Below are 15,722 nucleotides of genomic sequence, written 5' to 3'. Positions count from 1 at the left end.
TGAGAGAAAATAAAATTAGAAAACAGAGTTGGAGAAGCGGTAGAGTGGGCGAGGGTGAGAGGAGGGAAGGAACGGGGGGCGGGCGGAGATCTTTAAGTTGAACTCGCGGCGGGGTGGGTGGTGCAGTATGTGGAAGAGGGGGCGTTCCATTTCCGCCGTGCGTAGTGTCATCGGCAATAAGTTGGCGAACGGAGATTTTCTCGTTTAATCGAGGGAAACGACGGTCGAGGGCAGCGAGAATTCGCGCGGCTCGTTAAAATCTCCCACCGCGATCTCGAGAAACCACCCCCTCGCCCTCGCCGCCGCCGCCGTCGTCGCCGGTCGCCGTCGTCACTCGGCAGCCTCGGCACTCGCGCGTAACTTCTCGCGGAGCGCGCAGCGCGTGAAGTTTGCCGCTTAATCACACGTTGTTGTTAGTGGCGGACGGGATCGAGTCGGCTTCCACTCGCTCGTGTCCCTCGAGACCCGTGCGGGAGCGAGCCGCGTCGAGGTGACTCCTGAACATCGCGCATCCTCGAGGCTTCCTCTCGTGACGGGACGCTCTCCGCGGACATGCCCACGCTGATGCAACCGGTAAGTTTCGTCTCGCCCGTTCGGGGCTCTCTCAGCTCTCGAGGGATTGTCGCGGCGGGGAGGACGCGGGATCGCGATTAATCTCCGTCCGGAGTCCGGATTAACGTCGCGGTGACTCCGAGGACTCGAGAGTCGCGCTGCACCTCCAGTGATTCCAGTTAGATCCGTCCGCTCTTTACATCGCGCGTGAAAGTACGCGAATATTAATATATTACGGTATTACACAACTACGTGCGAGAAAGCAGAGGGGAAAATTTTGAGACGAAGTCGCGACATTTTGGAAATTGAAAGCGGGAAAGGAGCCTCGATCCCGGATTCCGCGCTCGGTGGTGCTCGGCGGTCCCGACGATTTCTTTCCGTGCCTCGCCGATTCCGGGCGCTCAGTCTTCAATGCGCCCGGAATGCTCCCCGCTTTGCTAACTCGATCGGTCGCGCCGCCGGGCCGGATGTGCCCGATACACGTCGCGAAGGAATGTCCCGCGTCGCGCGAAAACGTAAATAAACACGGCGAGACATGCCAGAGCCGATTGGTACGCGCGAAAATTCCTCCGTCCGAGCGTATTATCCGTAACGCGCCGTCTGAGAGTCCGGCTCCGAGGAAGACTCGGATCCCCTCGCCGACGGCTGACGGCCGACCGCGGCGACCGGGCCGACGGTCTTACGGGGCGCGAGGGAGGGCGCGATCCCGAATCCCGTGGGGCCGCGCGACGAGAATCCGGGTCGGTCGCGGTCGGTCGATCCTCAATCCTCAACCTCATTCCCCGGCGAGGGATGAGGAGCCGCGCGATCTCGCGCGGCTTTCGATGGTAAACACGTGCCCCGCATTGCGATATACCGCCTCGACTGAATTCCGCGAAATTCCGATTCACCGGGAATTAGGCGGATTATCCGAGCGCGTCGGATAAATCTCCGTGTCGAGTTGTCTCGCCCGTGTATCGTTAATCGTCGACCTCGACGATGAACGAAGCAGCCAACAGCCCGCTTTCGGAGCACCTCGAATCTCCCCCGAATCTCATTTCGAAAATCGGAGAAACCGCGTAATATTCGTTTCGCAATATTCGTATCGTCAGAAGTCAGAAAGCTTAATTACTTCGGCCAGAAGGTGGAGAATTTGAATAACTTTAAACGCACGCCCCCCCCCCCCCTCAAGCGGTTGGGGAATATTTCCGATCAACGAGAAACTACTCTGCGATTGTAATTAATTATAAAATAATTTCTTATATTTATAATTCTCTTTCTCTCCTTTTCTTTTTCTTCCTCCCTTTTTCCCTCCGCTATAAATTACATATCACGGAAAAAAAGATTAGCTACTATAGCTAAAATAGTCGTAATATATGGATAACTAACATTTTTTGCAGCGAGAACAAAAGATTTTGCTACTATTGTTAAACTATAGCTCTCGCTGCAAAAAATATTGTTTATCCATATTTTACGACTAAATTTAGCTAAATTTTTTTCCTATTTGCCCACCTCGCAGCGATTGACCTGAGCTACAATTGCGAAAGTGGGTATACTCGTTAATCGTGAACGCAGAACGGAGTAATATCCCGAAGGAGAACAGATTCCTCGCGATTCCGTGCGCGGGCGACGCGGCGAGGTACGCGACGACGACGCAAGGGATTGATCGACCGTCGACGGTTTACTCGGGTGAAAGCCGAAATTCCGAGAAAAGCTGCGGAATGTATTTTCCGGGCGCCTCCCCCACCCCCCTGTAAAGAAGAATTTTTGCTTTTTTTCGCGAATTCCACAAACGCGTCGCGTGCCGCCGCACCGCGCGCTGGGAGCGCTGCGTCCTTCAGGGGGAAGCTCTGTTTTCGACGCGCCGCGTAGTCCGCCGGCGTCGCTCGTACTGTTCGCACGCCGGAGAAAGATCTGCGAGGCACGTCCGATTTCCGGCAGGTAAAGCGAGGGCCGGTCTCTTCCACCCTTAATCTTAACGATCGCGAAGATCTCGTGAAAGCGGGCGGGCTGGGGCGCGATAAACCGGGAACGCCGCGATATTCCGATATTCTTCGATGTAAATGTATATATATATATTCGACTCCACCCGGAGAGTCTTCTGTTTATAAACTAGGCTGCTAGACCTATATATTGGATCGCTTGTACGTCAATCTCGTGTAATTCGGGATATCTGCTCCATCCAGCTGAAAACGGGAACTCGAGAGTTTATGGGGAGCCGGTAGTTTTTATGAGTTCCAAACGGTGGTCGGATCGCTCCGGAAAGCGACGAGCGAGGGACTTTCGATAATTGCGCGTTTCTATAGGAATCCAACTTTTGGTCGCGTGAAGTATATGATTGCGGTTCCCTTCGATTTGTCGCGCGTCGAACTTATACGACGAAATTATACTTTCTTTGGGAAATCAGTTTTGTGCGCGTCCAGTTTCCAATCGCGTACTCGGCTTTGCCGCCACGTATCAATTTTACTACTTGAACGATAAAAGTCTCCGATTCTTTCACAGATTTCATTACTTGAACTGCTCGCAGGCTCTCTCTGTTATTTATTTTTATTTTTTATAATTTAACGCGTTAAGAAATATTCGCTCCGAATCGGGCGGAGGAATGAGAATCCCTCTCTCCGGAATATCGAAACGGGAATATTATCTAGAATTGTGTTATTCAGGACGCGCGGGGCAGTGACCGATTAGTGAACGTCGATTTTCGATTTTCGATTTTCGCAGTCCGACATCTCACTGGTGAGCGACGAGGTCGACGAGACGGACGTCGGATTCGAGCGAGGCGTACTGATGCATCATCAGGATCCGCTGCACCACCAGGATGCGACGCAGAGCCGGGAGCGCAGCAAGTTGCTGCTGCGCAAGCTGAGCCAGACCTGCGAGCGGGAGCGCGGCAAGGAGCGCGAACAGGAACGCGAGAGGCTGCATCAGTTGCAGTCGATCAACAATCTGCTGCTCGACCTACCGACACCTCCGTCGCCGTCGCACCTCCCGACTTTCTCGCAGGACGTCTCCTCCTCGTCCCAGTCGGACAAGAACGCCAGTACCGACGGTAAGACGACGATGCTCTTTGCCCCGCTTCTCGCGAGTTTTATTTGAACCGGGTCAATGGGAGCTAACGATTTGTCGATGATGAAGTAAAATTGTCGGGGACCTCGAAGATTCTTTTAGAAACCTAGAGATCGTGTTTGAAAGGTCTTAACTCCGAGGGATCTCCGGAGCCTTCCTGGCTCCTGATCCTTGTATCTTATTGTCATTGAGATAAAAAAACAATGTGGTATGAAGACCCCGCAAAATGATTCCAAGTCGAGATAACGTAGTCCGGTAGCCGACAAATAATGATCCAATTTAATTATAAGGGCAAAAATAAAGTATAGATTTATTTATTGATTGACAATTTGCTCGTAAAAAATGATCGGCTCGAACACAAGTTCAGATTGTCTTTGTTTCCACATTTCTTTTCACGCGATTGAAGTAATCAAGGGTGCTAATCACTCTCTTTCCCGCAGGCGACAGTGCGATCTCGGATATGTTCGGGTTGGGCTTGCCTCGAGGATCCCTGATGGGAAACCAATCGACGATCGGCTCCTCCTATCGTAACTATCAATACGGTAATTACGACCAAACGCAGGGATCCTCTTCACAACAACATGAGGTAAAGTCGCGCACGCCGATCTACTCCTTCAGATTTGTTTTAGCGTAAGAGTTTGTTAAAAGTACCGAAAAGCTTGTTTATGGCGACGAATTTGATGTGATGCTTGAATTGAGAACGCAATAAACTATACACGACAAAGTTATTTAACGCGGTTTTTATTACAACCGGATAATAGTATTAGAGTAGGTGGATCACAGTAGGAGTCAATGTAACTGGCGCATCGTGATAAGACGTATTATCATTGAGATACAAACCACGCAACGTGGTATGAAAACTTCGCGAGATGACATAATCCGGTAATCGACAAATGATGATCCAATTTAATTATACCGACAAAAATAAACGAGAGGATTATTTATTGATTGATAAATAAAAATCAAATAAATTTGCTTTATTACGAACAGAAATATCGAGCAGAAATTTTTTCGTGTGAGAGAAAGAGATATATATGTTCGCTTAGTTTTATAATATTTTATATTACTTCGTTGCATTTTATTTCACATTGATAATGTCTTGCGAGGATTATACTACCACTCCGGCGCTATTTTACTAGCTAAAATTGCTTCCCGCTATGAAATAAGAATACATCCGACTCGACAACGATTTGATAAAAAACGCGACTACGATGATAACTTCGGTGAATTGCAAATTTTACGTGGAGAATGGCGATAAAGATGATAAATGCAACATAAAGCATATTGAGTAACATAGAGGCATTTACTCGTCGGTGCAATAACCCGAACAATGAACATCCCTATTGGAATAACTCCAACTACCTTGTCTCATTCTTTTTCTCCGATTCTAGTATCTAACTGTCGATGCTTGTATTATACCGTATTATATATTATACGCATTGGATATCATTAAACTAACATGTTTTTCTCTCAACAATTTATTTCGTGGCAAACCCGCGATCAATTTTTTCCTTATTTGTCATTTATTTCTTTGGCTATGACGTACATCAAATATTGGAATGCTTCAAAATCGGGTCTTTATTCATAACGACTTAAATAAAATGTACGGTGCGCTAAGACAATCTCGACGGTCGAGAATTCGTTGTCCCGAGCCAAACAGCTCTATTAGAACCCACGTCGTTTCGCCTTCTTTTAATCCGAGCCGACGCAAAATTGCTGCCATTTCAAAAGATCGCACTCTTCTCTCGCACTCGTCGCGTAATATTGTGTTTCAATTTGGACGTGTTCCAAGTACTCCGAAACACATGTGCGCGGAGAACATTCCTCATCTCTTCCTGTTATCTTTTCGAAAAGCAAAGTCCGACATGCTGCTTAACCGAGATACGAAATTCTAGATTCGATGAGCCCAATTCAATTCGATTCCCCGCGCCACTCTTGTCGTCACTTGTTATAAGTTAGCGTAACAGATTAATCTTTGTATTCCCGTGGCGCCGAGATCTCTGAACGCATCGAAGCGTTATCGATTTTTCATCTTACGGTGGTCGCGAGAAGTACAATTTGCCTGCATGAATAAAGAGATACAGGAATGAAAGAATAGAGGATGAGTAAAGAATTACTTTGGACGACGATTCTCTCCTTATCTTGTCGATATTATGACTTGACCTCGATGTGTAATTACCGTATCAATTGTGTGTGCACAGTGTCATCGGAATCACGGCTTCTGCTCAAATACCTCAGGTCTGGATATTCCGAGCTCACCGAATTCGATGACCACTCCCGGCAGTCCGAGCACACCCGGCAGCTTCACCTCAGATCCTTACAGTTACTCGTCCACTGCCAGTAATAGCACGAACACGCCGTCCTCACCAACTGGCCGACCGTCATTCCAATACCCGGGCTCTTCGTCATCGCCCACTGATTCGTATTTCGGCCGTCCTATACGAGGCTGCTCTACACCATACAGGTAACTACAGAATCGGGCAACTAAGGATGAAGCATATCAAGTCTAATAATGTAAAATAAAATTTACAAAATAGCATTTCTTCAAATATATTTAAATTAGTATTGAATTTTATTATTTGCTACTTTCATACAAATTGATAGATCTGATCAATTCTATTCTACTCTATTACCTATATTGAATTAATATATATGTGCACAATTGAATTAATTACATGTATGTAAAAATACTGCTAAAATTTGATGAGTGATTATTGAATTCCTATATATTTCGTGTGTCCCATAAGTGGTGATTTATTGATAGTGATTGTGGCAGCCCAACATTAGAGTTCTCTCATCTTCTGGGATGTAACGGCTCGCGTTCCAACTCACCAGCAGACTCGGAGACAAGCGGTATTGGTAGCGCGGATGGCTCTTTATCCGACATAATAATGGTGAGAGTGTTTCTCCCACGTGAATATATTTCATTGCCTGAATTATTGCACCGCTCTCTAAACATTTCTATCGAAAACGCTTGTTTGTAGAATTGTTTGTCGCTGAATTCCTCGTCGAATTCTTGCTTCCCGCCGTCCCTGGACTCCATAATGTCGAAGACAAACACGTGCCCGAGCAACAGGACGGCGTTCGAGCGTATAGCTGTAAAAAAATACTTATCGTCGTTACAACAGAACTCAACGAGCTCGCATTATTACCAGCATCATCACGGACTCGGGCAAAATCGCAGCAATTTTCTCAATTCTCTCTTGAGTCATGAGAAAAATTGCTGTACCGGTCTTGGAAACGCCGCGCGTAGATTGGCCCAACCAGTGTCGCTTGATCGGGTAGCGAGATCCCACCGAAATGCCGCTGGTGCGTATCGACATATAGTATATATATATATAAATATATATATATATATATATATCTCTCTGTATAAGAGATTGTCGCAGTTATCTCATTGTCTCTTATTATGGTTATTTATATATTACTATATATTACAATAAATTATCTAAATAATTTATACTAGAGTGGTATAAATTTGCATTTGTGTTCCACTAACAAGATGTTTTTTGAATTTAAAGGAAATTTTTCTTTGATAAAATCGCAATATCAATCTTTGAATTTTAAGCTAAGAACGATGAGCTTTCACGAACAAAGTTTTAAGACTATTAAATCTTCAAGAATTTCACTTTGTGCAAAATTTCAGACTTTAGTTTTTTTTTGTTAACATATTAATTAGATAAATGATAAATTAGTTTGAGGTATATTGATCTATTTATTTCAGCACATTGTTATCCAACGTGCACATGGAGCGGTTTTCTGCCTCAAAGTACCGAGGAGCCAGTCGCTTACTCTCCCAAGGTTTTTCTAGGAGGTGTACCGTGGGATGTCACAGAAGCTATCCTGATTTCAACATTTAAACAATTTGGGCCGGTTCGCGTAGAGTGGCCTGCAAAAGCACCGTCCGCTCAGCCGAAAGGATACGCTTATATTATATTTGAATCAGAGAAACAGGTATATATTAATTAACATTCATATATTGAGTATTGATTTGATAAGTATTTGTTATACAAAGTAAATTTTTCTCAAATAATACAAAGATTATATAAATTATTTTCAGGTCAGGGCAATGTTGTCTTGTTGCACCCACGATATTACTAATGGAAGAAGATGGTATTATAAAATTATATCCAAGCGTTCAAAACCGAAAGATGTACGTCAATTCATAACGTTGTACATATATCCGGAAAGATTATCCTCAAGACTAAAGTCTCTCAATTATGTTTTACTATTTCAGGTACAAGTGATTCCATGGATTCTCGAGAATAGCAACTACATCAAATCTTCATCGCAGAGACTCGATGCACACAAAACGGTATTTGTTGGCGCGCTACACGGAATGCTAACGGCCGCAGGATTGGCGAAAGTCATGGATGACCTTTTCCATGGAGTTATTTATGCAGGTAATTATTTTTTTCATATTTATTAAATATTTTACTTTTAATCTCTATCTTTCCCTCGCACATACGAACATTAAAAAAATATATGTATTATTTTAGGTATCGACACGGATAAGTATAAATATCCAATAGGGTCCGGCCGTGTTACATTCAGTACGAAGCAATCGTATTTTAAAGCGATCACAGCTTCATTTATAGAAATTAAGACTGACAAATTTACAAAAAAGGTACGTTGGGTAAAATTATGTATGATTAAAGTGATTAACTTAAGAGATAAAGCCTATATATGTATATATCTTTGTATTACAGGTACAAGTCGATCCGTACATCGAGGAATCGATATGCTCCGTATGCGTTGTGCAACAAGGGCATTATTTCTGCCGCGATGTGGTACGGAAACATTTTAATTTCTATGTAGTTTTATTTCACGCAGAATTCTAGAATTCCTCACAAGCGGCTTCACTTTTAGCATAACGTTATTTGTGATAGCCTTACCGTTTTTTTTTTTTCTACAACCCACTTCTTTACGCATATGTTAAATTCCATACGGATTTGTTTTTCAGGCATGCTTCCGATACTTTTGCCGCAGCTGCTGGCAATGGCAACACTCCGTGGAGTCTATGTCACATCACACACCTCTGACGCGGAACTCAAAGACGAATCAAGTGATAGGATTGAATCCGAATTTCGGAATGAACAACTGTCCCCGTATGTCAAATGCGACGATGATGTAAAGGAGGCGACGTGCGAAAAGATCTTGTACGCGCGGCGCTTATACGCGGCCGGTAAAATTGCTTTTTGTTCGCGCGGCCGTCGTCTTCCTTCTCCTTTTTGTTCCTTTTTGACTCTACCGGTTAAACCGACGTTGCGCCGCCCGATTTAGAACATCGGGTAACAGGGTGCAGACTTAGTTTTTATCGCGTAGCCGCGGACAGCTTAGGACTAGTCCGACGATACGGGGACACGCCGATTCATACCGCCGATTTGAGCTTGCGAACGCGCAACGATTGGTTCATTATCGTTACCGTGCGTGCGAAAGGACAATATGAATATTGAAAATCGTGTTTGTTCCAAAAGAAGTTCCTATTGCGAACGCAGTTTTTACTACGTTCGAGAAAAAACGATATACTTTTATTTAGTACGAGTTTCACTTGGAGAGACAGGTTCTCTTATAGATTTTTTTTTATTGCTAAATAATACTATCGTGCCAAAACAGTAGATGCTAGATTATACCCGGGATCGTGTATTACGCACAATGTACACACACGTGTATACACATTTTTTTTTTCGTTAGAGTCGTGAGAGTTGTATTGTGGGCTTTCACAGTGACAATAATTTTTTACGCGAAACGATAGGGCTCCGTCATGGCAATTTTGAGCTGGGCTCAATGAAACACGTAGAATTCTCAGGAAATCTATGATAGCATCGCCATCATAATGCGTTTATCGTGTTAAAAAATATTACGCTTAATTATGTATTGTTACGATAATGCTAGAAGAGATTATTCTGAAGTGGCGAGATAATAATTATGCGATAATTATTTGTCATTGCTACACTGCGCGTGTGATCCGAATAGTAATGTGATATAACGGGAGACTTACCGTGGATGTACCGTATAACTCGCCGGTCGTTCTTCCATTACGATACTTGTCAATAACGTTAAACATTGTTAATTTTACGTTAGATTACAATGTATCTCTACATTTGGTTGCGGTGTAACGCAAACGCGTGTTGCGTTATTGACTGCGATCGACTGGATTTTTGTATTATTAGCCGAGGCGAGCGGCTGTCACAGGTATTTCGCTCACATGGACTGTTTAACGGTTGACGAAATGGAGAAGTACATGGTCTACGATTCTGGCGCGGATTGTAGGAGAATTGAGTCGTTTTTATTTTTTTTCTTTTTTTTCTTACTATGTACAATTGTGTTGCACCTCTTCTTTGAATAAGGTTCATCCTTCATTCACGTTTTTCCCGTTTTGATACGATTTTGTTGAATTAAAAAACCAGATTTTTGCAGATACCCGATGCTTGTTTTTATTTTTTATTTGTCATTCCATTTTTGTATTCACCAATAACTCTCTTTCAGCTTTGTCGGTGATAAATGCTATTGAGACAGTATTGAAAATACGTTCTTAAAGTTGAATATATTATTTCCTTATCCATATCATCATTTACAAACTATAATTTTAACTGATTAAGCTAATAAAAATCGACTTAAAAAGGAATCAACCTAAGTAAATATGTCAATTTTATTTTAATCTTTTTATATTGATAACCAACCAACAAATGTTTATTGCAAAGCTGAAACAATCTTACAGCAACCTGCTTTTTACTCATGTTTCGCATTCTTGTGCATTAATTTGTTTATTTTTACGTTACAATGATATCTAGTCTTGAGTTTTATTATGCGCATATTCATTTTAGCGGTGAATGACGGTGAAACACTAGGTTGTTAAGAAAAAGTAATGTCGATAGAAGTAAAAGCGATATATTCAGCCTGCAAGTGCACAATATATGACAATGCATCGCTAAAAGAATTCAAAACTGTCTATTCGAATGATGATAATGAACTTACATTCGCAGTTAGAGACATGAAGTTAATATTCTCTGAAAAATATTTGTGGATGATTTCTATTATATATCCCGTTACATATAAATATATATCACTGTCTATACTTCACAAATGATAATGTGGTTGCTACATATATAAGCAATTATTGAAGAAAAGTGCTTTACAAAATACATTGATACAAATATTATATATACGTATATACTCAAAGCGCTTCAGATATATTTCAAAGACACCTTTAATCTACAAATTACTCTATACAACAGCAGTATTATCGATTCCACATTCGATATGCAATTTTATCGGAGAGAAATTTTAATTGTCTACACTACTACAGCATGCTGTTTGAAAAGATTTTCAATAAGTCGTGCCTTTTAACGTAACCCTCATAGATTTGTTTACATGGCAAATATAAATTATTTTTTAAGCTATGTATAATAACTTACAGTGTGCGCATATAATGTTAAGCTTTTAACGAGATTAGGCCAAGAGTTTCACTCCATTGATCGGATTGGAATATATATATAGTTTATTCAATTAAATACTTATTAAAAGGTATTCTTCTTGAATAAACTAAATAAAATCGAGAGAGAGAGAGAGCCGTTCAATATTGATGTAACTGAGCTTCGATTAGTAAACCATGGTGTGACGCTAAATCGCATCATGGACCAGTCCAAAGTATTTCAGTTTAAGTTCAAATGAGAAGTGCCTCTCCTATATATTTTAGCTTTTATTAATAATGTTCAAGAGTTAACAATACAATGGTTGCGTGTACACAACGTATAAAATAACAAGTTTTACGACACTGTACCATGCGTAAAGCAGATAATTCGAAAACAGTTAACAAAGCTTCATCTGAATATAATAAGATACTTAGATCCAATTTTTAAATCTCATTCGTGGTTCGTATTTAACCCTAAATGTTTTGGTCGTGATATTATCGTACATACGATATTTACGAAAAAGTTGAATTTAAATTAGTTTAAAACTAATTAATCATTGTTTTAAGTGTTATAATTACAAAGTTTTACTTTTTCCTGTGATGCAATTTGTCACTCTGGCAGCTGTGCACTCTTACAGCGTTATTTAATAAAGCCTTACGATAAGGCTTTTTAAAAAAAAGTTTAACAATGGCCTTTATTTATACAAACGGTTTTTAACAAAAATAGAATAATTTATTATTAGATAAGTACGGTAATAATAATGAAATTCCTTTTCCGTCCCATTGAACTTCTGTTATGTACACGTTACTGGAACTAATAAAACATCTTTTTACAGACATGCATGTATTAATGTACTCGTAAACAGGAAATTTCTTTTTATTTCGGGACGCGATATGAAAAAAATTAAAAGTGCGAACTGTCCAACTTGCGTTAGTGAACAATTATCATCTTGAGAGATCATCAAAACTATTAAAAAATACATATCTCGATATATTTTTCTTCTGTAACATTTTTTTATTTAATATTGCCAATGCATGTACAACGCAGTTATCCATAATATATACAATACATTATATACAATATTCATGAGCAATGATCGTAATTATTTTTTATAAATCGTAACAAAAAATAAAATAGCAAATTAATAGAAGATATATTCTATATTCTAGATTTAGGATCTGAATCTGGTAAAAGTTTAGATAAGCAATTACAAGGAATAAGCGCGCCAGTGGAAGCACATCTTAAAAAGTCGCTGCAAGAAGCCGCAGAGGCTTTCAGAAATTTGCAAGACAATTATTATGAAGATAATATATATATACACACACAATCACCCACACTTTAACGATAAGACCTTTCTCCGATAATCATTAGAAATATTTTTAACTTTTTATTTGCCGGCTAAGAGCTTGATAAAGCCCAATTAACGACGATATTGTACCAAGTGCTCCAACGTGCCACGTTTTTAAACGGCCTCCCCAAAGTACTCCCGGAGGTAAATAACTGATCGCATAAGAAATATCCAGCACAGTGCGCGTGCATGTCAATAGCGCATTTTGCCGTTGCTCGTTGAGGCCTTTCAACAAGGTTCTATATTCGAACAGAAAGAAACAAATGTGTTAAGCTTGTTCTTACTTGTTTTCACTTGTTCTTTCTTTTGAGATAGTAACATTAAAAATAATATTTAAAATTATCATGAAAACTGTAATAATAAGATACTTACCGCTTACTAGGATCACTTCTTTCCAATTCTATTTTGTATTTATGAAGCTTTCGTAATAGTCTCAGCGATCTGAAATAATAATTGAATATTTTACGTTTTTTTTTTTAAACAAGTTTACAATAGGATATTAATTATTTATGAGACGTTGTTTTGACACAAAATAATGCACTCCTCAACAGTTATAGAAATATTTAAAAGACCGTAAAACGCTATTTTCGCTTACTTCAGTAAGGACAGGTGTAGAGAAACTATCCAAAACCAAGTTGTAGCAAGATCCCATTTGTCATTATTGATCGACACTATATTATGCTGGCCAGCCCAAGCAATGGTCTCTATGGGAGAATAAATAACGTCTACTACATTTTGTATCACTTGGCTCCATCTAATCAACCAGTCAGGTTCCTATTATTAGATTACATATGAAATTTAAATGGCTCTAGAAAAATAAGGCAATACGTTATATAATATTCTTCGAGTAGAACTGGTCAGAAATTTCAGTAAAGTTCCATTTTAATTTTAAACTGCGACATAATTAATTCATGTTAAACTAATAGGAATACCTGCTTTCCCCATCCGTATGTCATCACGCAGTGAAGCGTCGGAAGGTCATCTAGCAAGCGCAACATCACTCTGCACTCGCTCATCTGGCTCCCAAAGGTCTTGAGCTTCTTCTCGGTATTCTTGGACGATGTACATACAGTAAGAAGCTTTGCAGTATAAGAGAGAGTTCTCAGCATCTTGTCTCTGCCGGAATAGGTTTCCAAATAATCGCTCGTAAGCGGTAGAGCCATTTCTGTTCCTTATTTATTGGCAAATGAAAGAATCGAGGTACCAATAACAATTTGCAGCGTTGGCTGTCAGTTACTCAGTTCACTGCAACAAAAATTATAAGACATATGCCATAATTAGTTTAGCTGGTTCAGCATATGTTTATGCTAGAATAAAATTAAATACTCCCTCTATTGGAGCAAATATCAGAAAAAAATTAGAAGATATTGAAACTCTTAGTTCTGTTCGATATAAAAGCATTTAAGTAAAGGATTGTAATAAACCACTTTTAAAGGCAATATTTTCAGACAAAATCGATTAAGATGACAACTGTTACAATAGATAACTTCGTAACAGGTATCGCAAGATTACAGGTGTGTAACGAAGAATTACTTTCATTCTTGTATGACGTGTAAGAGCACCACGCACGTGATTTTCTTGTGTTTTATTTGACAAAATAAGACTAAAGATAAAGACTGAATAAGAGACTGGTCTATTTCTAGACAAACAATTCATGTACATACGTACCTGGGAAGGAGTCTTCTCCTTTTCTACTATCTGATTCCCGACAAAATGTGCGCAGTCACGCTCAGACGTAATCGGACTGTTAAAATACTTTTTTATTACGGCATATGTTACAGAGCATGCAGTTCGACCAGTTTATCTCGGCGGTCTCAGCCTGTCAAACGAGGGAAAGTCTTGGTGGTTTGCACAGAATCAACGTCATCGCCATCGGTCAGTCCGCCTTTGAGTTCGTCGTGAACCGGTTGTCCCGCACACAAACGCATCGGTTAACGCCGAGTCGAAGATAATTTTCATCTATATATCTAAGTAGTACTAGGGAAGACTGAAAGCAGTCGAGTCATGCCAGTGATCTACGATCTACTGAATAACTGAATACTGAAACTGAATACTGATTTCTGAAACAAATTATGCTGATTCACAGCGCCATCATATCTATTTCATCGTGGACGTGAATGTGGACGTAGAAAGTAGAAACTACATAGCGACTTTTCGAGATGGTAAAATGCTATTTGGTTTATCTTTTAATATTTCTCTCTGATGATATGTATTTGAGAACTCAAATTTTTGCACCCGTGGACTTAAAATTCTTTAGAAATTCTTTTACAAGAAGTGCCATTTTTAGTTTATTATATTTTTTAAATATTATTTTTTATTTATTTTATATTATGGGAGTTTAAATTTTAGCGGTTTTGCAAAGTACCGACGATCGACGTCGGTAATTACAAACGATGTCGATAATTACAGATAAGGTAATCAGCTACCTTACCGACACTATTATTTTGAGAACAAAAATTTAAATTATCAAAAATCGATACATATACACAAAAAAGATATAAAGATAAAATATATTTTGTTTATAAAAGTATTGAACTTATTAATTAAAAAAAATCGCAATCTGTTAGAAGCTCCTTGCGCGGCTCAGACTAAAAGTATTGTACGTTTTCATTATTTATAAAGATTCATATAGTTTATAGTTGACGTATATATACTCTTTTGCTCCGTAAAGAAAATCATTATTGGGCTTTCAACATAAAAACAAAGTATATTATTTTTACAATTTGAACTATTTTTATCAAGATTTTTATAAAATATAGCATAATATATTCTTTATTGTATGATAAAAGATAAAATATTGTTTGCAGTACTTTAAACTCATTTATTTATATTAGTCCCGCTTTATACACCGGAAATAAGTTGGCGCTGCAAGTTCATATTTTTTAATGAACTATAGCTCAAACGATTGCTCCCTAATTGCTCCCTCAGAATCGACAATTGCTCCTTTTTTTAAATTATTATTTTTGGAGATATTTAATAAAAACGAAAAATTTCTAATTTTTATTGAAAAACATATTTATAATAACTCTATGCAACTTTATACGGCATAGAACGATTTAGCCCAGTCAATAGAGCCCGAAAAAACCGCTGAAATGAAATTAATTCCGGGAAGCGATTTTTTTTCTTTGACTGTTTTGGAGGGTCATGGGTAGTCTAAAACCGGATTTTCGGGATTCTAACCCTGGAACGTTAGCCGCCATTTTGATTAGAAGAGTGATTTTGTAAATATCTTGCTTATTTTCAACTTTAGAGTGAAAGTGGTAATAACCAAACTTGTAGAAAATTTAATACTCTACAATTTTGGTCCTTATCATTTTTTACCTAGGATCGATATTTTGGGTCTTAGACTCGAAAGTGGGGGG

General features: G+C 39.8%; 2 protein-coding genes across 4 annotated transcripts; one reads left to right on the top strand and one right to left on the bottom strand.

Moving 5' to 3' along the window:
• The first annotated feature begins 327 nt into the window (after positions 1-327).
• On the top strand, positions 328-10,020 carry LOC112464597 (cytoplasmic polyadenylation element-binding protein 1-B). Of its 3 annotated transcripts, none has more exons than XM_025031706.1 (12): positions 328-573; positions 3,253-3,580; positions 4,038-4,183; positions 5,799-6,061; positions 6,374-6,491; positions 6,582-6,906; positions 7,322-7,551; positions 7,658-7,750; positions 7,835-8,000; positions 8,097-8,224; positions 8,307-8,387; positions 8,561-10,020. In XM_025031706.1, exons 1-12 carry the CDS (start codon positions 553-555, stop codon positions 8,729-8,731), a joined length of 2,070 nt encoding a protein of 689 aa, XP_024887474.1. In that variant the 5' UTR covers positions 328-552; the 3' UTR covers positions 8,732-10,020. The 3 variants fall into 3 exon arrangements, with proteins under 3 accessions (XP_024887474.1, XP_024887465.1, XP_024887483.1); XM_025031697.1 differs by having other exon boundaries at positions 330-573; positions 6,362-6,491; XM_025031715.1 differs by lacking the exon at positions 328-573 and adding an exon at positions 2,388-2,472 and having other exon boundaries at positions 6,362-6,491.
• Positions 10,021-11,997: 1,977 nt separating this feature from the next.
• Positions 11,998-14,592, bottom strand: LOC112464612 (peroxisomal membrane protein 11C). Its single transcript, XM_025031728.1, has 5 exons — positions 14,029-14,592; positions 13,293-13,605; positions 12,956-13,134; positions 12,733-12,801; positions 11,998-12,599 (listed from the first exon to the last, which is right to left on the bottom strand). The coding sequence occupies exons 2-5, from the start codon at positions 13,521-13,523 to the stop codon at positions 12,392-12,394; spliced, it is 687 nt and encodes a 228-aa protein (XP_024887496.1). The 5' UTR covers positions 13,524-13,605; positions 14,029-14,592; the 3' UTR covers positions 11,998-12,391.
• Positions 14,593-15,722: the final 1,130 nt, after the last annotated feature.

This window comes from Temnothorax curvispinosus, unplaced genomic scaffold, assembly GCF_003070985.1.
Source record: "Temnothorax curvispinosus isolate PA1 unplaced genomic scaffold, ASM307098v1 QBEX01001498.1, whole genome shotgun sequence".
Taxonomy (NCBI): domain Eukaryota; kingdom Metazoa; phylum Arthropoda; class Insecta; order Hymenoptera; family Formicidae; genus Temnothorax; species Temnothorax curvispinosus.
This window is presented reverse-complemented; position numbering and strand designations above follow the sequence as displayed.